The 20931-nt window shown below is 45.3% G+C and overlaps 1 protein-coding gene across 2 annotated transcripts in view; it reads right to left on the reverse strand.

Annotated features, from left to right (window-relative positions):
- Positions 1 to 20718, reverse strand: part of LOC143767239 (uncharacterized) — a 63913-nt gene extending 43195 nt beyond the window's left edge. The window contains exons 1-6 of one of the 2 annotated variants that reach the window (XM_077255427.1): positions 20631 to 20718; positions 10899 to 11045; positions 10590 to 10769; positions 10384 to 10507; positions 10206 to 10300; positions 8799 to 8889 (exon numbers count right to left, since the gene is read on the reverse strand). In XM_077255427.1, coding sequence (XP_077111542.1) covers positions 8799 to 8889; positions 10206 to 10300; positions 10384 to 10507; positions 10590 to 10769; positions 10899 to 10976 — 568 coding nt within the window. In that variant the 5' untranslated portion in view covers positions 10977 to 11045; positions 20631 to 20718. Of the gene's footprint in view, positions 1 to 7047; positions 7136 to 8798; positions 8890 to 10205; positions 10301 to 10383; positions 10508 to 10589; positions 10770 to 10898; positions 11046 to 20630 lie in introns of those variants that run through there. The other variant, XM_077255428.1, reaches the window with a different exon arrangement.
- Between the last annotated feature and the right edge of the window lie 213 nt (positions 20719 to 20931).

Raw genomic sequence — 20931 nt, forward strand, 5'->3', positions numbered from 1 at the left:
ACAGCACTAACGAGAGAATTACAGAGAAAGAGTATTAGGGAGGGACTACTGCTTCCAGCACCCTTCTACCAAATGTGAGATCGCTGGAGCCACCAAGATCTAATCTATAATGATTAAAGAAAGTAGATGGAGATGACCATGTGGCCGCCTTACATATGTCCTCAATTGACACCTCCGATCTCTCCGCCCAGGAAGTTGCCATGGCCCGAGTGGAATGAGCCCTTACGCCTTCCGGGACTTCTAGGCCACCTGCTGAATAAGCCAGAGAAATTGCCTCCCTAATCCATCTACCTAAGGTGTTTTTGGATACTCTAAACCCTTTTCTGACTCCCTGATATGATATAAACAAGGAATTATCTTTTTTCCAGGGATCTGTTAAAGAAATATATTTAAGAAGGCATCTTTTGACATCTAATGTATGGAGCTTGAGTTCCTTCGGGTTTTTAGGATTAGGACAAAAAGTGGGGAGATTTATCTCCTGAAGCCTGTGGAACTTTGATGCTACCTTCGGAAGATAGAGGGGATCGGTTCTTAATACTACCCTATCTTCTCTAATCTGCATATATGGAGTCAGTCTAGAGAGGGCCTGTAAATCACTAACTCTGCTAGCCGACGTAAGAGCAACCAAGAGAGCTGTTTTTAAGGACAGGATCTTTATAGATGCAGATTCTAAAGGCTCTAAGGGGGTTCCGTTAACGCTGAGAGGACCAGGTTTAAGTCCCATGGGGCTAGTCTTTCCTTAACGATGGGTCTTGACCTAGCTGCCGCTTTAATAAAACGAGCAATCCAATAATTTTTAGCTAACCCACAATTATACAATGCACCTAAGGCTGACACCTGGACTCTAAGGGTGCTTGTAGCTAGCCCCATCTCTAGACCTCTCTGCAGGAACTCCAAGATTTTAGGAATATTAGCTTTCTGACCCATCACTGATCCTGAAACCGACATGAATTTTCTCCAGATTCTAACATAAATGTTTGTCGTGGAATTTTTTCTGCTCTTTAATAGAGTGTTAATGAGTCCATCTGAAAATCCCTTTTTCTTTAGTAATGACCCTTCAAATCCCACGCCGTCAAGTGTAAATTGGCCACTTGTGGATGGAGAATTGGACCCTGTGAAAGGAGGTCTGGGAGCTCTGGGAGAATCCACGGTTGAGAAATGGACATTTTCCTCAGCCAAGGAAACCACGGCCTCTTGGGCCAGAACGGCGCTATCAGAATTACATGAGCTTTGTCCTCCCGAATCTTCCTTAGAACAATCGGGATCAAGTTCAACGGGGGAAAGGCGTAGGCTATTTTGAAGTGCCAAGGAATTAGGAGGGCATCAACCGCCTCCGGATTGTCTCTGGGGTTTAGGGAACAAAACCGACGACATTTTTTGTTTTCTTTGTTGGCGAAGAGGTCTATCTGTGGGCACCCCCAACGATGGGTGATCTGATCGAAGATGACCTGATTGAGCACCCAATCTCCTTGCCCGAGCTTTCTGCGACTTAGAAAGTCGGCTAAGACGTTGTGTTTCCCTTTTATATGCAGTGAAGTGAGCGACTGTAGATGATTTTTGGCTATCTGTAAGATACGACCCGATACCTCCATTAAAGATCTCGATCGGGTTCCCCCTTGGTGGTTAATGTAAGCTACCGTTACCTGATTGTCTGAGAATAGCCTGACGTGATGGCCCTGCAAGGATATAAGGAAATGGCTCAGAGCTCGCTCTACGGCTAATAATTCTTTAAGGTTAGATGACATATTCTGTTCGGAGTGTGACCAGACCCCCTGGACCCACAATTCGCCCATATGCGCCCCCAATCCCGTGGGACTAGCATCTGTGGTTATTACACGCGATATGTGGTTTATCCAGGGAACCCCATTACGCAGGTTTGGAGTGTGTAACCACCAACGTAAGGACTGAATAGTGGAATCAGACAAGGAAAAAGAACTATCCAAGCGACCCCCCAACAGACGAGTGTTGTGCAAAACCTCCCACTGTAGGACCCTGGTGTGGTACTGGGCCCAAAGTACTGCCGGGATACAAGACGTGAGTGAGCCTAACAGTGACATTGCTCCCCTCAATGTTATTAACGGATTATAAATCACTCTAAGTATCTGTCGTTGGATTTTTTCCAACTTAACGACAGGTAGACGGCATTCCTGTAACCTTGAGTCCAATATGAGACCCAGGAATTCTTGAACCTCTAGAGGCTGCAACCGCGATTTTTTAAAATTAATTATCCACCCCAACCTTTGCAAGGTTGCAATTACTTTGTGTAGTTGGGACGTGCAGTGTGATTCAGAATTTCCTATTATTAATAGGTCATCCAGATATGGAACTATGAGAATATCTTGCTCATGGAGATGTGCCATAACCTCTACCATTATCTTCGTGAACACCCGAGGGGCCACTGCAACACCAAAGGGAAGTGCTCTGTACTGGAAGTGTTTGACTGATTCCCCTAAAAGGACTGCAACTCTTAAATAACGCTGGTGGTCTACGTGTATGGGGACATGGTAATATGCGTCTTTAAGATCTAAGACGACCATAAAACACCTGTCAAACAACAACTTTATTGCGGTTTTGACCGACTCCATTTTAAATGACGGGATCCACAAAAACCTATTTAGGCCCTTAAGGTTTATGATTGTGCGAAAGGTATTATCCGGTTTTTTAATCAAAAAGAGGGGAGAATAGAATCCTTTACCCCTTTGTACTTCAGGAACCTCCACCAAAACACCTTTCTGTTGGAGATCCCGGACCTCGGTCTCTAACGCCAGTTGTTCTGCGGGAGAAGAACGTATCGGTGTTATAAGAAATCTGTCCTTAGGCATGATCTGAAAGTCAAATTTTAGCCCAACTTCAATAATATTTAGGACCCACGGGCTATTGGAGATATTGCGCCACTCCGGATAGAAGGCTAGAAACCTGCCTCCTACCCGGTCCGCCAGTCATTGTGGCTTCCTGTTGTCTCGAAAGGAATTAAACATATAGCCTCTACCTTTCTTTTTATTGGCGTCATATCTGGGTTTATCTCTATTTGATCTTGTTCGATCAAACCACCTCCTATTAGTGCCACGCCTGTAAGTGGGTCTACCAAGGTAGGGAAAACGTTTCTTACTGTCCCCCGCTTTTTCCAATAATTCGTCTAACACTGGACCGAATAAGTGCGCCCCTTCGCACGGAATGTTGCATAATTTAGATCTGGCCTGCATGTCCCCTTGCCAACATTTCAGCCAGATTGCTCTACGGGCTGAATTAGAAAGAGCGGCCGACCTGGCTGCCAACTTGACTGAGTCCGCTGAAGAATCAGCCAGATACGCCGCAGCGCCCTGAATCATAGAGAGGGAGGATAACATTTCGTCTCTCGGGGTTTTGTTTTTTAGCTGATCCTCCAGGCTATCCAACCACACCATCAGAGCGTGCAGTGCAGGTGGCAGCAATTGATGGTCTAAGAGCCCCTGCTGAAGTTTCCCAGGCTCCCTTGAGAAACACATCTGCCCTCCTGTCCAGTGGGTCTTTTAAAGTTCCCAGATCCTCAAACGGTAGAGAGGATTTCTTGGAAGCCTTGGCTACAGCTGCATCGAGCTTCGGGGCTTTATCCCACGTCGCCGATGCGGACTCTTCGAATGGATACTTCCGTTTAAAGGATGGAGGAAGAGAACCTTTCCTTTCCGGTTTTTTCCATTCTCTGGAAATTAGGGCGCTAACTTTCTCTACCACCGGAAAGCATCTGCGGGATTTACGGTCCAGACCTTTGAACATGACATCTTGCATGGACTTTTCTGGCGGGGTCTGCTCAATTCCAATTGTGTTATTTACCGCTTTTACGAGGCGGTCTATCCGGTCAAAAGAAAAACAAGAATGTCCGTACTCAGTGTCCGAGGAGGATACCGATGTGTGAGAAGCTTCTGACTTTAGATCTCCTAAGTCACTGTCCTCACGTGAACTTGGGGATCCAGGGTCTATTATTTTAGGCCCCCTACTATGAGATCTTGAAGAACTTCTAATCTCTTGTCTAACAATTTGTCTTAGACTAGTAGTAAAATCGGGTGTCTCCTCCGTTATTAAACGCTGGATACACGGACCACATAGTTTTTTAACGTATTCGTCAGGGAGAGGAATACCACATTCTGCACATTCCTTGTGCTTGGACTTAGAGGACCGCTTTTTTCCCTGATGTAAGAAAGGGAAATAAGGGGAGACACAATCACTAAGTGAACTTTCACGAGGATCACTTAACCCTATAGTGTCTGAGTGGTACCGAAGATTGCGGGGGGACCCTCTCCACCGAAGCAACATCCATACGGCTTGAGGACTTTCCGGCTTTAGAAAATTGATCAGCTCTACCTCCAGGACGACTACTGCCACTAGAACGTCGCTGGGTGTTCGCTGCATGGGGCTTCTCCAGGGGTTGACACTGTTGCTCTCAAGGCAACGGATCCTGCTCCTGAGACTCCATTGTGAAAATGGAAGCGAAGCAAGAGGAAGCCGCAGCTGAATCATTAAATAGCCGGCCCCAAAGGTACCTCCCCCAGATGGGGGTCAGCAGGCCAATCCTGATGAACTGCCCGGTACATTATCGCATGTGGGAGGCCCCTCCTCCACGAAAACCACTACCAATGATACTTACACTATCCCCCAGGGGAGCGCTGTCGAATCCAGCCCCTCCTCTGATAAAAAACTGCCACGAACGCTGTCTTCGGTAATTCTGACAGGGCGCCGCCATGTTTTTCCCCCCGGCGCGGCCTATTGCGCATGCGCCGCACGTCACCATTTGCTGCCGCTCCAGGCCCCGCCCCTTTCCGCGCGTCACTTCCGGTGCGCCCTACAGCTTCCCCAAACGCCGCACGCAGCGCACAAGCCAGAGGGGACACCCACACCGCCGACAACGCGCCGCAGCCGCCCACCGAGCGCGGACCATAAGTGCTGGTTGATAGGGCACCGGTGACCCCTATAACACCGTGCGGTCACGCAGCACAGGGGGAAAAAAGCAAGAAAAAAGGAAAAGAAAAAAAGAAATCTACTCGGCTCTAGGGGCACTACCCCAGCTAAAGGGAGCCCCCAACACCCGCTATCAGAAGGAGGGCCTCCCACATAATACTTACCCGTACCTGCGGCGATGGGACATCGAAAGAGACAGCACTCCCCCTGAAGGCTGCTCCTGCTCTGCTGCTGCCTACCCCCACAGCCCTCTGTGGTGCGGCACTTCCAGCATCGCGATCAACACCGAGGAAGGGGACCTCCCGCCTCCAGGATCGGTGAGTCGGACCTGGGTCAAAATCTTCATTCTTCACCTTTCTTCTTAAAGGCATACTGTAGGGTCCCCTGTCAGGGACAGGAAACCAACTGATGCGGGAGAGAGGTGCCGCCCTTTTATCTCTGTAGGTTTCCTGTCCCTGAAGGGCGGATCCCCTCTCTCGTTAGTGCTGTCATGACGACTGAATAAACTGCGACTATACACACTGGTCACAGTATCACCTATATAATGTATTTACAGCAGAGTCACAGTATCACTTATATACAGCAGTCACCTATGTAATGTATGCAATATAATATAGTATAATGCTGTCTTACTATAGTGTATAATGTAGAGTTGTGCGTATCTTGGGACGAGATCTCGGTGCCGAGATCTCAATCTGAGCAAGAGCCGCCGCCGGCCATCGCATCGCAGCATCGGATGTGCAGGGACATCCGGATTTTCACAAAATGCTGGTGGAGCCCCCCAGCAACACCCCTCACCTGTCCACACCAGCCTGGGATGGGATTTCCCAGAGGCCACCGCACCTGCCACACCAGCCTGGGACGGGAGTCATATCGCCGGACCACCGAACACCCCCTGTGACCACCAGCACTGCTGATCCCCCCAGGTAAGCTGAGTTCAGACTGTAAGATGAACCCCCATTTGACACATTAATTTTATTTTCCTTCTGAAAATTTGGGGTGCGTTTTATGGTCTGAAAAATAAGGTACCTCTTCCCGCTCCTCCACTGTGGCATCAGAGGATGCAATGACGTCATGTCTGTGTGCCCTCTGCCTGAACAGTCACAGTGCAAAGAGCCGGAAGATGCCAACGCGGAGGAGTTTGAAGCAGAGCAGTGACCAGCGAGGAGAGGTGAGGATGTCAGGTTTTTTTATGTTTTGAGCAATATATGGGATCCATCATGTACTGGAGCATTATATGGAGCATTATATGGGGACTATTATATACGGAGTATTATATGGGGCCCATCATATACTGGAGCATTATATGGGGCCCTTCATATTCTGTATGGAGCATTATATGGGACCTATTCTGTATGGAGCATTATATGGGGCCCATTCTGTATGGAGCAAGGTATGTTGCTCATTATACTGTTTGGAGCATTATATGGGGCTCATTATTCTGTGTGGAGCAATACATGGGGCTCATTATACTGTATGGGGCTCATTATACTGTATGGAGCAATATATGGGGCATGTTATTCTGTATGGAGCAATATATGGGACCCCTTATACTGTATGGGGCAATACATGGGGCTCATTATACTGTATGGAACACTACCCATAATACTGTGTATAGTCAAACTCCCAGAAATGACATGGATCCCATAAAACCAATATATGAATCCTAGTGAATATCTAATTTTACCCATGTAAATTACAGGATAATAAATGTATACTCCCAATATAATTAGAAACAAACAAAAAAATGGAGTTCTATACACAATAATATAATCAGATAAGAAATACTTTATTACACATAATGAAAAAAAATACAAAAAATATATATGAATTGAAGTACAAACAAGGAAAAAGACCCTATTAAAAAGTACATGGGTCCAAGGCATGAGAAAGAGTATTAATAATAACCATCATCATGTTATTAGTACAAGGGACTACAATTATATATAATGTCAGCCACATATATTACCAGGTTTGAATTTCATATAATCCTGTAATGCTTACCGACATGCAATAGAACTACACAGTTCATAATAATTTCTTAAGGCTGCCAGAGTGACACTATACCACCCACAAAAAGAAAAACAAAGTGCCAATAATAGCAATGTTGCTTACCCATGATGGAAGTGACTTCATGCCTGGGACCCAGTCCATCCCCTGACGCGCATTTCGCATAGGCTTTATCAAAAGGGATAGGCTTATTCTGTATGGAGCAATATATGGGGCTCATTATACTGTATGAAGCACTATGTGGTACCCATAATACTGTATGGAGCAATATATGGGGCATATTATTCTGTACGGAGCGCTATGTGGTGCCCATAATACTACATGGAGGACTATACTGTCTGGTTTCTGACCTAATGTGCAATAGATATCACTCATGTAATGTAATTTAAGAAGTGAAATCTTTGGCATTGTACTATACCTATATTTCTCTGCTGTGTCTGTAAATTATGAATTGTGGTATGTGTTAAACGAGCCCACTGAGACTCTTTGACCTGGGGCCCACAAAAACCTGGAGCTGGCCCTGTATGCACTGCACAGTACCACTTCTCCTGTCTTGTTCTCGAAGAGGCGACATTGGACCTTGGGAGGGTCAATATTAGAGTAGTATTTTCAATAATACTATGGCCAAATAAAAATAAAAATATTGGAAAACCTGTTTAAAAATCGATTGTTCCAAGTAATCCCCTCTCCTCTGGATAGGGGATAAATTTCCAATTGCTGGAGATCAGATTGCTGCATCCTCCATAATCCTGAAAATCGGAGCTCTGTAGAGCACCATGTAAATGCAGCTGTGGTCAATCATCCGCACTGTGGCGGCATTCACATGTGGTTCTTCAAATATCTCCTTTTAAGAGAGTGAGGGGCACGACAAAATAAAGCAAAATTCACTGATCGGGGTGAGGAGTGTTATAGTTTATGGGCTGGTGGGGTTTGTGTGGCAGGGCTGCTTTTTTGTCCCAGTCCAGCCCTAGCCCAGTTAATCTATGGGTGCATGTCTCCAGAAGCACGAGAAGGACATAATGTACTGGACACTACAATGTATGGGGACCTACAATAGCAGATTGGCAATTTTTCACTCAGCAACATCCACTGCTGCTTGTTTCTGAAAAACACCCATGGAGTCAAATCATCATTACAACTGTAAAACTCCCAAAGGGGTAATTATTTTTTCTTCACTGACCAATAGTAGAAAATTCTGTGACACCTGTGGTGTCAATATGATCACTGCGTCCCTAGATGAATTAATTGAGAGGTGTAGTTTGTAAAATGAGGTCACTCATGGGGCTCTGGGGTGTTCTGTTGTCCTAGCACCTCAAGGGCTCTCCCATTGGATCATGGCATCTGCAAACCAGAGCAGTAAAATCTGCACTAAATTATGATGAAACTTCCCTTCTGAGCTTTGCACTATGCCTCAAAAGTAGTTCCCGATTACATATAGGGTATTGGCGCACTCAGGAGAATTTGCACAACAATTTTTTAAATACGGACCTAAACACAGGCAGGTATTTGCTAACAGAGGCAATTACCTGCCTGCTGTACTTGGTGCTGGGTCAGAGTGGTCACCACCAGCTCCTGCCGGTGATTCAGATGCTCCATGTCAGCGAGCAGCACTTCTTCCTGGCTGCTCTCTTGACAACTCATGTCTTCACATATCATGATGATTGAGAGCCGGTTTCTCACAGTTAAACTATCAATCACATGTTATTGGTGGTCATGCCCCATACAGTAATGTAGCAGAGAAGCTGCATCACCAGTAAGAGCAGTCTGTGAGATTGGCAGAAGGCACAAAAGACAAGTAGGAAACAACTACATGCGTGATAGTTCTTAAAACAAAAAAGTTAGTGGTCACTACTGACCTGTGCGGTTATCTGTAGGAATCTCCTCCTTACACCGCTCATCACCCCTCACATATGTCTCTGTAGTATTAATATGGGGCAGATCTTCACCCTGAAAGAAATATTGTAAAAGTCACTGACTAAGACATTTGAGAAGATCCAGACAACATCTAATGTCTATGATCAGCTTTATCCTGTCATCTCCACCAGGTATAAAACATACACTGAATGGCCACCTTACTGGAGACACCCATCTAGTAACACGTAGGGCCTTCTTTGCCCTTCAGATCCTCAGCAATTAGCCCACTACAGACAGGTGTAATCGCCCGATCTATCAATTAAAAAAAGGTTTAACCTGATTGCTAAAATCATAGTGGCAGGTCAGTGTTAGCATTTATTGAACCTAGTAAAAAAAGCCAAACAAAAAACAAGAGTGGGATTGCACTTTTTATGCAATTTCACCGCATTTGGGAATTTTTTTTCCTGTTTTCCAGTGCACGACATGGTAAAGCCAATGGTGTCGTTTAAAAGTACAACTCGTCCTGCAAAAAACAAGCCCTCACATGGCCATATTGACAGAAAAATAGTAAAAAAAATAAAAAAATAAAAAAGTTATGGCTCTGGGAAGAAGTGGAGCGAAAAACGAAAAACCGAAAAAAGCTCTAGGGGTTAAGGGGTTAATCACGTCATAAATTGAACAAGGTGCTGAGATTGTTCCCCAGGAATACTGGCCCATGCCAACAGGAAAGGTTCTTGTAGTTGCCGCAAATTAGAAGGTGCTGAGATGCTCTGAATAACCAATTCTACCTCGTCCCAGAGATGCTTTATAGGGTTAAGATCTGAGGACTGTGAAGGCAGAAAGCAAGGAAATCTCACTAATCTATCCCTGGTGTAAAGGAATGGAAGATCCTGGCACCTCCTGAAGAGAATCGATGTCTGACATAAAGGTATATTTGTGATGCTGCAGAATATACTGCAATTACAGGACACTGATGAATAGTACTGTAACTATATGGTTAATAACATGGTTCATTAAAATCACGTATGTGATAGTTATGAACTGTAGGCAGCTGGGCAGGGGAGAGTTACAGAGGGTCAGTCCTGCAGCTGGGCAGGGGAGAGACTGTAATCATAGTACACATTTCCTATGTGGGACTCTGTAGAATGAGATTGTGCTATTGTTCATTGTTGGCATTTAAGGGATGATATTAGGTGTGTGGTCCAAGCATGACAGTTGCATAGAAATAGATGCTGTCATGGTCGGGTGAGCAACCAACCAGTTCGAACATTGTGATGCAAGCTCTATCAGTGTTATACGGCCATCTGACTCTTCCTTTATACTGGTGAATAAAACAAGACTGAACACACGAACTTCACAGACTTCTACACATCATAGGGGAGATCTCATGACATCTTCTCTACATCTACCTGATGATCCTGAGGAACATTGGGATCTTCTTCTTTACAGTCAAGAAGAAGAGGGTGGGGACATCTCTCTGGTGTTGTACTCTCATTAGATAGATCTGTAGGAAACACATACAGGGACTGAATTCATTCTTTACATACAGATAATTATAGGCTGTGTGCATTTAGTTCCATCTATTACCTGGTGATGTGAGGGGCTGGGGAACCACCATCATGACGTCCTTGTACTGATCTTTGTGTCCTTCTAAATACTCCCACTCCTTCATGGAGAAATAGACGGTGACATCCTGACACCTTATAGGAACCTGACACATACAATGATACCGTCATCCCCCGATCCCTCCATAGCGTTACTGTATAATGTCTCAGCATTCCCAGCAGCGTCACCTCTCCAGTCAACAGCTCAATCATCTTGTAGGTGAGTTCTAGGATCTTCTGGTCATTGATGTCCTCATCTATCAGGGGGTGAGGTGGAGGCCCTGTGATTGGGCTCAAGGGTCTTCCCCATCCCTCAGACAAAGGGGCCTGACAGCACTCACTAGAGGTCTTCTTCACTACTGTGTAATCCTTATTATGGAGAGACACATTAATAAACCTCACTACAGACATTTCCAGAGTCCTCACCTCTCCAGTTCTGTCCATCTGTTATTCCCATAGATAAGAATGATGTAATGTGACGTCATCAGAATCTCTCACCTCTCCAGTAAGCCGGAAGAGGATCTCCAGGGTGAGGTGTAATATCCTCTCCGCCATCTTGTCCCTGTCCCTATCCATGTTTGTAGGGACACTCAGAATTCTCTTATATAGAAGATCTCCACTGAGACGATCCGCTATTGTAGGGACCTGAATCAGGAGAAGATGACGATGTAACATCATAAAGATCCCATGTAAGAAATCTCCGGAGCTGTTACTGGCTTCACATGATCACTAGTGATGAGCGAGTGTACTCATTGCTCGGGTTTTCCCGAGCACGCTCGGGTGACCTCCAAGTATTGGTTATTGGTCGGAAATATAGTTTTCATCGCCTCAGTTGCATGATTTACGGCTTCCAGATACGCTGAATACATGTGAGGAATGCCTGTTTGTTAGGCTGAATACATGTGGTAATTCCCTATCTGGAAGCCGTAAATCATGCAACTGAGGCGATGAAAACTATATCTCCGAGCAATAACAAATACTCGGAGGTCACCCAATCAACGAGTATACTTGCTCATCACTAATGATCACTACATCATAAATTGAGAAAACATAAAATGGAATTAGTGTCAGGGGAGAAATAATTATACTAATTACAAAAAATTGGAAACTTTGTTGGATACAATTCATAGATACAATGGGTATGGATATTCCCAGTAAAACAGACAAAAGTTAAGATTGGTGGCTGGGCAACTGTGGGAGCCTCAGTAGTATAAGTCACAGTTCACACAGTGTATGTAAATTTGACAATAGAAAAATTAAAAAAAAAAGTGTTTATGAATCAGAATTCATTAACATATAGATATACAGTGTATCCGTAAAGTCATGGTGCACTTTTGACGAGTCACAGGATCTATATTTTGGAGCCCTTTCTCTAGCACAATCATATCAGACCTGTTCATGAGGAGAGACAACAAGAACCTTTCAAACAACACAAACTCATTTAAGCTGTTGCTGAGCCCCCAGTCAGATTAACCCCTGATAAACTAAACTCTGATTAATACATTGGCAGGTCTATGACATCATGCAACCACAAGCTTATGCCAGTCGTGTGGTTTTCCATGCCAGTCGAGATGTGGATGGTACAGATGAAAGTTCAGGGAGTTCTGTGGTTAGCTAAATTCGAATCATGACCAAAGTGCTACGTGAATATCGGCACATTTATAATGAAGTGCCACCACATAGGAATAACATTACTCGGTGGGATAAGCAGTTGAAGGAAACCAGCAGTTTGGTGGAGAAACCCCGTTCTGGTAGGCCATCAGTTAGTGACAAGTTTGTAGAGGCTATACAGGATACCTAAGGAGCCCTACAAAATCTGTGCGTGCATGTCATCAACAATTACACCTGTTTTAAGGGGTACAAATTGCAGCTGTTGCACGCTATCAAACTGGTGGATAGACCCAAATGATGTGAGTTTGCTACAGATATTCTTCATGAGATCGACAATGATGCAAGAATTTTGCAGAAGAATGTGTTTAGCGATGAGGCGACCTTCCATATCTGTGGACATGTTGAACACCATAAAGTCCAAATAAGGGCTGCTGAACATCCTCATGCCTACGTTGAGTGCGAACGTAAAACCCCTAAAGTGAACATGTGGTGTGGCCTGATGCATGATAAGGTGATAAGCCCATTTTTTTCGCGGAGCGGTCTGTGACGGCAAACACGTACCTTGACATGTTGGAATTGTATGCAGTGCCACAATTTCCAAAAGGTGTCATCTTTCAATAGGACGGCGCTCCTCCACACTACACCACCATTGTTTGTGAGTTTCTGGATAGAACATTCCCTCAGCGATGGATAGGCAGGGGTTCTGTCAAGTTCTGCCACCACGATCCCCGACTCTGATGCCTTTAGACTTTTAATTTTGGGGTTATGTGAAGCAACATGTGTACATTGAACGTATCAACGACATTAATCACTTAAAACAGAGAATCACAGACGTTATTCACTCTGTTACACCAGACGTCCTTACCCGTATGTGGCAAGAACTTCACTATCGTTTGGATGTGTGTAGGGCAACAAACAACAAAACCACATCAAACTGCACTGAATAGGCATGAAACTGGGAGTTTTTCCTTTTATTTGGAGCAGATTTCACATTTCTGTTTTTTGTTGCTTTCCAGTGACTGGTCAAAAGTGCACCATGACTTTACGGACACACTGTATATCCAAACATAAAGTAACTAGTGCAAATATGAAAGTGAATGAATACCCCACAAAGGGGCCGCAAACATATATAAATAATTGGTAACAATAAGGTCACCCACCAAAACACAAAAGCTTTGTCAGGGGTGGGAGAGACGATAAGGGTGTGGAGCTTACTTAAACATTTAAAGTGTGAGAAGACGATAGAAAAGGTGAATATAGTGACAGCAAGTGATTTCAATGCACATATCAAAATTTGCAGTATATTTATGTCATGTCAATCATGCGATCATTGACTAAGTGCACAGTGATCGCATGATTCTCCCTTACAACAGGGAACATGGCGCCTTCGTCCTGGGGATTGGCCACGCCCCACCCACAATCACTGTGATTGGCTATTTAGAATTGAACAGCCAATCAGATTTCCTGAAAAACTGATCATAGGCCGAATCTTGCAATGCCGGCATCCCCATGGCCATCTCGGATTGGTGCGATGCAGTTGACAATGACATCCATTGCATCAATCAGAGTGCACAGATGAGAGGTGACATGGCAGTTACCACCCTGTACTTTCTCATTCTACCTGAGGATTTGTACAGCGTGGTTACTGTCACTCTGTGCACCTTGCTGGGCCTTGAGGTACCACAGAAGCCTGTGCATCACTGCTCCTTCTGATCCTGGTAAAGAAGAAGAGTTCTTGATCCCTCCGTGATTCTTGCCTGATCTTTTCCTTTTCTACTCTAATCCCCCTCCCCTTCTGCTGCCGAACGCTAATCAGTACTTGATCGCTCGATTTTTGGCAGTTTTTTTTTCTTTTTTGGACGTCTTGTGCTTGCAGAGCATTGATCAGTGACGCAAATCACTGATCTGCACTTGTTCTCAGTTTTCCAGTACTTATTTTATCCCTGTCCTTTCCCTCCCTTTGCACCACCTATGTGCATGCATTCCACAGCGGCCAAGTGTTGATCAGTGATGCAAATCATTGATCCGCACTTGTACTCACTGTTTTTCACAATTTGTTTTTTCATTCAGTGTGTGCATCCTACAGCAGCCGATCAGATGTACATCACTGATTAGCACCCTGTAATGCTGCGGTAGCACCGTACGCAGTGAAGAGGCAGTGACCCACAAAGTTCAAACACAAAAGTCTCTTTAATGTGTTACATCCCACATAAAGGTGCATAGCATTTTATAGTACACGTCATCAAAGTTCAATACACATAGTTGTATCTCATCTCAGTGCCGTTTCATAGCACTACACATCATATGGCTTTTAAATTGCAGTTGCTAAACATGCCGGACCTCTCCTTGTCCAGTATTCGTGGGGCGACCGCACGCCATATTACAGTCTCCAAACACAGCTTCACATGTTTACTAAATATAACCATTTATTACATCAAAAGATTTAATACATAATAAAAATGGATATTATACATCAAATACATATTATGTGAACTACCCAGGTGAGTACAACTGACCGGAAGTCCACAGAGGGTAACCAAATATAACTAAACAGGCTAATACATTGGATTAGTAAATGGTAGCAGCTTAGTGTGGTTTTTCTCAAAGCAGACTATAGCACTACAACTCAATGCTCATTCCCTAGACCGCCCACCTTGCTACTCTGCCTATATTAAGTACACCAGCCTGTTTACGTGTAAAGAATAACGGTAATAATTACCCATTTGTTGGTTTCCAACTCCTGTGAGGACCCCGATCACCCCAATGATCGGGGTCCTCACAGGAGTTGGAAACCAACAAATGGGTAATTATTACCGTTATTCTTTACACGTAAACAGGCTGGTGTACTTAATATACGCAGAGTAGCAAGGTGGGCGGTCTAGGGAATGAGCATTGAGTTGTAGTGCTATAGTCTGCTTTGAGAAAAACCACACTAAGCTGCTACCATTTACTAATCCAATGTATTAGCCTGTTTAGTTATATTTGGTTACCCTCTGTGGACTTCCGGTCAGTTGTACTCACCTGGATAGTTCACATAATATGTATTTGATGTATAATATCCATTTTTATTATGCATTAAATCTTTTGATGTAATAAATGGTTATATTTAGTAAACTCTTGGTTCTCCTTTTCATATAATCTGTGTATGAGTGATTCTAAATAGTTGGATATATTCAAATCACTGGTATTTTTCTAAACAGCTTCACATGTTGCAGACATTACACACGCCAGTCCTCCTCTTACTAGTTCTCGTGGGTGTCCTGCACTACTGTGTCACAGACTCTTTACTCACACAGCCATACACAGCCCAGGATATCATCTGGAAAGCAGCTAGGCACCATATCCCTCTGTTTGCAATCATTACACATGCCAGCCCTCTTTCGGGCACAAGACATCCACCTCCGGTACACATCCGGGCATAGGACTGTCCACATCCGAGATCAGTTACCATTGACGACTTGCTTCGCTGTGTATGCTGCGGGTGCCAGGCTATTCAGCTGCCATAGCTACTGGCTCTGCTGGCCTGTGCTGCTTTACACACACAGCCAGCGCTCTGCAGGCCTCTGCTCTGCACAACAGCACACACCAGACTGACACCTGACACACCCATACCCCTTACTGCAGGGTTTTTAACAAACCTGTGGCTTTCAGCCACAGGGAAAACCCGGACCGGAAATCCGGGACTGCCATGCACACCTATAGACTTCATCCATCACCATGCACAACCTGGGGAGAACACACAGCGACCCCTACCTGTGACACGAGTCACTGACTCACAACCCATAGTCGTTTTTAGCAAGGACTTTATACCTTTTGTCCCACATCCGTGCATTGGTCCTACAGCCATCGAGTGCTGGTAGTTTTGCTTTTTTTTTGGTCAAAAAAAGAATCGGGTAAAAAAAAAATAATCTAGATTCGTTGATAACATTAGATTAGGGACAGCAAAATATACCGTAGTACTCATCCTCTACTACAGCATTTACTAATGAATGGAGTTATTGTCAGCGCTAAAAAAAAGAATCATCCATGCATCCTACAGCCGTTGAGTGCTGATCCCTAACTCACATCAGTGAACGGCCTCTGGTTGTAGCTTTTTTTTATTATAGTTATGAAAAAAAAAATTAAAAAATTTTTTAGATTAGGGACAGTAAAACTATACCATAGTAATCGTCGACTACTACATTATTTTATTTTTTAATCAATCTAGTTACGGTTAGTGTCAGCGCGGAAGCAAATCACATCAGTGAGTGCTTCCTCCAGCCGTTGAGTGCTGATCACTGACGCACTTGAGTAAATGGCCTCCGGTTGCTTTTCTTTTATTGTGGAAAAAAAAAAGAGAATTAAAAAAAAAAAAAAAAAATTAGATTAGGGACAGTAACAATACACTGTAGTATTCAGCAACTACCATAGTATTTTTTACTGAACCGAGTTAGGTTTAATGTCTGTTGCAGGAGCTCAGTAATTTGTTTTTACTGATGTTGTTTTAGTAAGTTTGTTGTTTATTTTACCAAATTTTTAAATTTTTCTTTGTATATTCTTTTCTCTTCTAAATAAAAGAAGAAATTTACACCAAACACGCACACATATCTGAATAAAATTTTGTATCCACACAAACACCACATACGTGAAAAAATGGCATCCCACTCATCTCAAACCCGGTATTCAGCAGAGGAGACATATGCTTTACTTGCCTCCGACACTGAAAATGAGTGAGAGGATCCTACCTTCCTTTATTTTCCCTCTAGGGATACCAAACCAACCATTTTGACTCCCCAGGACAGAAACTGAACCAGCGCCCACTGTTACTGACCCTGTATGGATCTCAAATCCCAACAATTATGAGCGACAAATTCCTGATTTTGTTGCGCAATCAAGAACCCAATTTCACACCACTGGCCTCACAGAAATTGACTTTTTTCTGAGTATTTTGTAAATCTCATGGTGTCGACACAAAAAAAAAAATGAATTACTGAAGCGTGTACCTATGATTGGGTGGGACAGGGTGCATGGGAATAGAACAGGAAAAAAATACTGTATTTGAGTTTATGTTCTGCAGCCCTTATTTATTTTGATAAGAATCAGCCTGTCAGCATTTTCAGTTGACAGGTGGATGTGCCTATTGGTTATACTTCCCCCAGCGGCACTACAAACCTGCGCCGGACACCCCCTCATCCTAGCCTGCGGCCTGTAGCAACTGTATCGCTAAGGTATATCCGCAAAAAATTTGGGGAAAAAGAGTGCGTCTTATAATCTGAAAAATACGGTAAGTGCAGGCCTTCCTGTCTGGTAGACCTACTTACAAAGGCAACTGGAGAGTGAACTCGGAGTCTCCACATTTCAAAAAAATAATTGTCACACAGCACTAAAGTGGCATTAATTTCCACAGAGTAGAAACAGTATAAGCCTCTGACACATCTTCTACTACAGGCCACTCCCCAGATGGGGACAACTTGGAGTCTCCACATTTCAAAAGGTTGTTTGCAACATCAGCAGCAGTAACTACAGTAGGCACAGAAGACAGCACAAAGATGGCACAGACTGCAATAACACGAGATCAATGCAGGACACTAAAATGTCACCATCGCACTATAGGGGTGCACTATAGATCCATCACTTGTTCATTTTGATGAAAGTTAGGCAGTCAACACTTTCAGGGGACAGCCGGGTGTGCTTATCCATCAGGACACCACCAGCAGCACTGAACACAGGTTCTGAGACAATGCTGGCTGCTGGGCATGACAAAATCTCCAAGGTGTGACAGGCAAGCTCAGGCCACTCTTCCAGTTCTGAAGACCAAAATGTAAAAGGGTCTAAACCCCTCAGATGGCATTGATCTTGAGCTCCAGATACTCCTGCATCATCCTCTCCAGTCGTTCACAACGTGTCTGACTTGTAATCTGTTCTGCTGGTGCACAGGGTGGTCTAAAAAAAATGTGCTAAATAACTCACAGAATTTGCTTATGCCAGTTACACTGCCGCTGCTTTGACAATGACGCCTTAACATTTCTGGGGTTGGACATCTAAAACTGGGATGCACACTGTGTGCCTCACTCCTGTCTTGGGGAAAACCACTCATAAGATTATCTACAAGCATTTTTCGATAGACTAGCATGCGCGCATCAATTTCCAGGGGGAGAAGCGTCTGGCAAAATTTACTCTTGTATCGTGGATCTAACAGAGTGGCAAACCAGTAGTCAGCACTATTTAAAACCCTAAGAATACGGGCATGATGTTGAAGATAGAGCAGCAAGAAGGCGCTCATGTGTCAGGGACTTCCATAAAGTCCAAGTCCCTGCTGTGTTGATGATGGGGTAACTCTCAAGGTTGATTCACCTGTTCCCTCCCATTAACCAGGGACAACAGAGAGCGGATCATTATCCGCTTCATCTCAAAGACGGTGACTGCAAGTCCGGAAACACCCCCATGAAGAAGTAGTTGTGAAACGTGCGTTGGGGTAAGGGGAGACAGCTTGCAGTCACTATCTTTGTCACCGTTGATTCCGAAGCGCTTCCAGGCTGCCTGGATTCCAAAGACCACCTGTAATCTGTGTGTACCTGAACTGCATTAGGTACACTTCACCATCTATCATCCTTACCAACTGCCCTTGGGACTAAGTTCTACCTGTGGGGAACTATACCACCTCTGCTGCAATACCATCATCCCCAGTTGACCCCTTTAAGCAGAGTCGGCCATCACTGGCCGAGTACCACAGTTGGCTTCACGAACATTACTCTTTAGACTTTATTTTCCCACTTTAAATCCCCTGTTAACTGGACGCCAAGGGCCACGGATCGGGTCACTAACACCATGAACACCCCTTTAAGAACTGTGCCAGCCCGGTACTGAGTACCCACGGTCCTAGCTGGCTCTCCATAAGCATAGCTGCTCAAATATTTGGGCATCACTACATGCAATCTACTCAGGTGTGCCAACATGGCGTACACCACACTACTCACGTGTGCCAACCTGACGTACACTACACAACTAACATATGCACCACAATAATTAAAAAAAAAAATCACATACCAGGAAAACACTAGATCATAGGGTTATTAGTAGGGGGGTTACCACTGTTTAGGCACATCAGTGGCTTTCCAAACGCAACATGGCATCCGCTTTCAATTCCAGACAATTTTGCATTGAAAAAATGAAATGGTGCTCCTTTCCTTCTGAGCTCTGTTGTGCACCCAAACATCGGTTTTCCCGCACCTATAGGGTATCAGCGAACTCAGGAGAAAGCAAAGTGACAGTGGTCAGAATTGTAAAATGTGACCTGGTCATGAAGGTGAAAACAGGCTTGGGGTTAAGAAGACCTCACATACAATGGAGACAGTGTTGGTGCTGTGTACACACTGACGAAAAAGAGCATATCGGTCTGTCATAGTCTACTGAAGGGAAATCATAGCGCAGATGTGCGCCCACATGAAGAAGCCAATAGGAGGACTTGGCAGCTAAATCAATGGTGAGCTGACTGGATCATATAAAAAGGCGGTCATGTGGCACCATGGTCAGGTGAACATCGTGTTAAGTGAAAAGGACATCAGGCAAACAGTATTGTATATTACTACCGTTAGCGTGTGCACAGGCATAAATCCAGGCGTCGCTACCAAATAATACCTGTGCCCCTAATGTGCAGAGTCCCGGTGCCCCCCAGGACTGAGTCCTGTCCCCTCTATCACACAGTCCCTGCCCCCCATTACCGCTCACCAGTGCAGACTTCTCCCCTCAGCTCTTACATGTGGAGCCGGCTGTACCCTAATGTGCAGAGTCCCGGTGCCCCCCAGGACTGAGTCCTGTCCCCCCTATCACACAGTCCCTGCTCCCCCATTACCGCTCACCAGTGCAGACTTCTCCCCTCAGCTCTTACATGTGGAGCCGGCTGTACCCTAATGTGCAGAGTCCCGGTGCCCCCCAGGACTGAGTCCTGTCCCCTCTATCACACAGTCCCTGCCCCCCATTACCGCTCACCAGTGCAGACTTCTCCCCTCAGCTCTTACATGTGGAGCCGGCTGTACCCTAATGTGCAGAGTCCCGGTGCCCCCCAGGACTGAGTCCTGCCCCCTCTATCACACAGTCCCTGCCCCCCATTACCGCTCACCAGTGCAGACTTCTCCCCTCAGCTCTTACATGTGGAGCCGGCTGTACCCTAATGTGCAGAGTCCCGGTGCCCCCCAGGACTGAGTCCTGTCCCCTCTATCACACAGTCCCTGCCCCCCATTACCGCTCACCAGTGCAGACTTCTCCCCTCAGCTCTTACATGTGGAGCCGGCTGTACCCTAATGTGCAGAGTCCCGGTGCCCCCCAGGACTGAGTCCTGTCCCCTCTATCACACAGTCCCTGCCCCCCATTACCGCTCACCAGTGCAGACTTCTCCCCTCAGCTCTTACATGTGGAGCCGGCTGTACCCTAATGTGCAGAGTCCCGGTGCCCCCCAGGACTGAGTCCTGCCCCCTCTATCACACAGTCCCTGCTCCCCCATTACCGCTCACCAGTGCAGACTTCTCCCCTCAGCTCTTACATGTGGAGCCGGCTGTCCCCTAATGTGCAGAGTCCCGGTGCCCCCCAGGACTGAGTCCTGCCCCCTCTATCACACAGTCCCTGCCCCCCATTACCGCTCACCTGTGCAGACTTCTCCCCTCAGCTCTTACATGTTGCTGCTTCTTACACAGAAAACCCTTCACTTCCTTCCTACAAGCCCCCATCCTCCTCCTCCCCAGGTGACTGATCATATGACTGTGACATCATCACAGGTCCTGGAAGCAGAACTTCAGAATAGAGAGGGAGAATCTCTGCTCAGCACCTGGTAAATGTTTCTTCCCCTCTAGCGCCCCCTGTGGCCACAGACATTTCCCACGTGTTTCTGCCCCAGCAGGAGGAGATGTCGTAGGGGACATGAGGGCAGTGAGGGGCATTCAGCAGA

This window comes from Ranitomeya variabilis, chromosome 4, assembly GCF_051348905.1.
Source record: "Ranitomeya variabilis isolate aRanVar5 chromosome 4, aRanVar5.hap1, whole genome shotgun sequence".
Lineage (NCBI taxonomy): Eukaryota > Metazoa > Chordata > Amphibia > Anura > Dendrobatidae > Ranitomeya > Ranitomeya variabilis.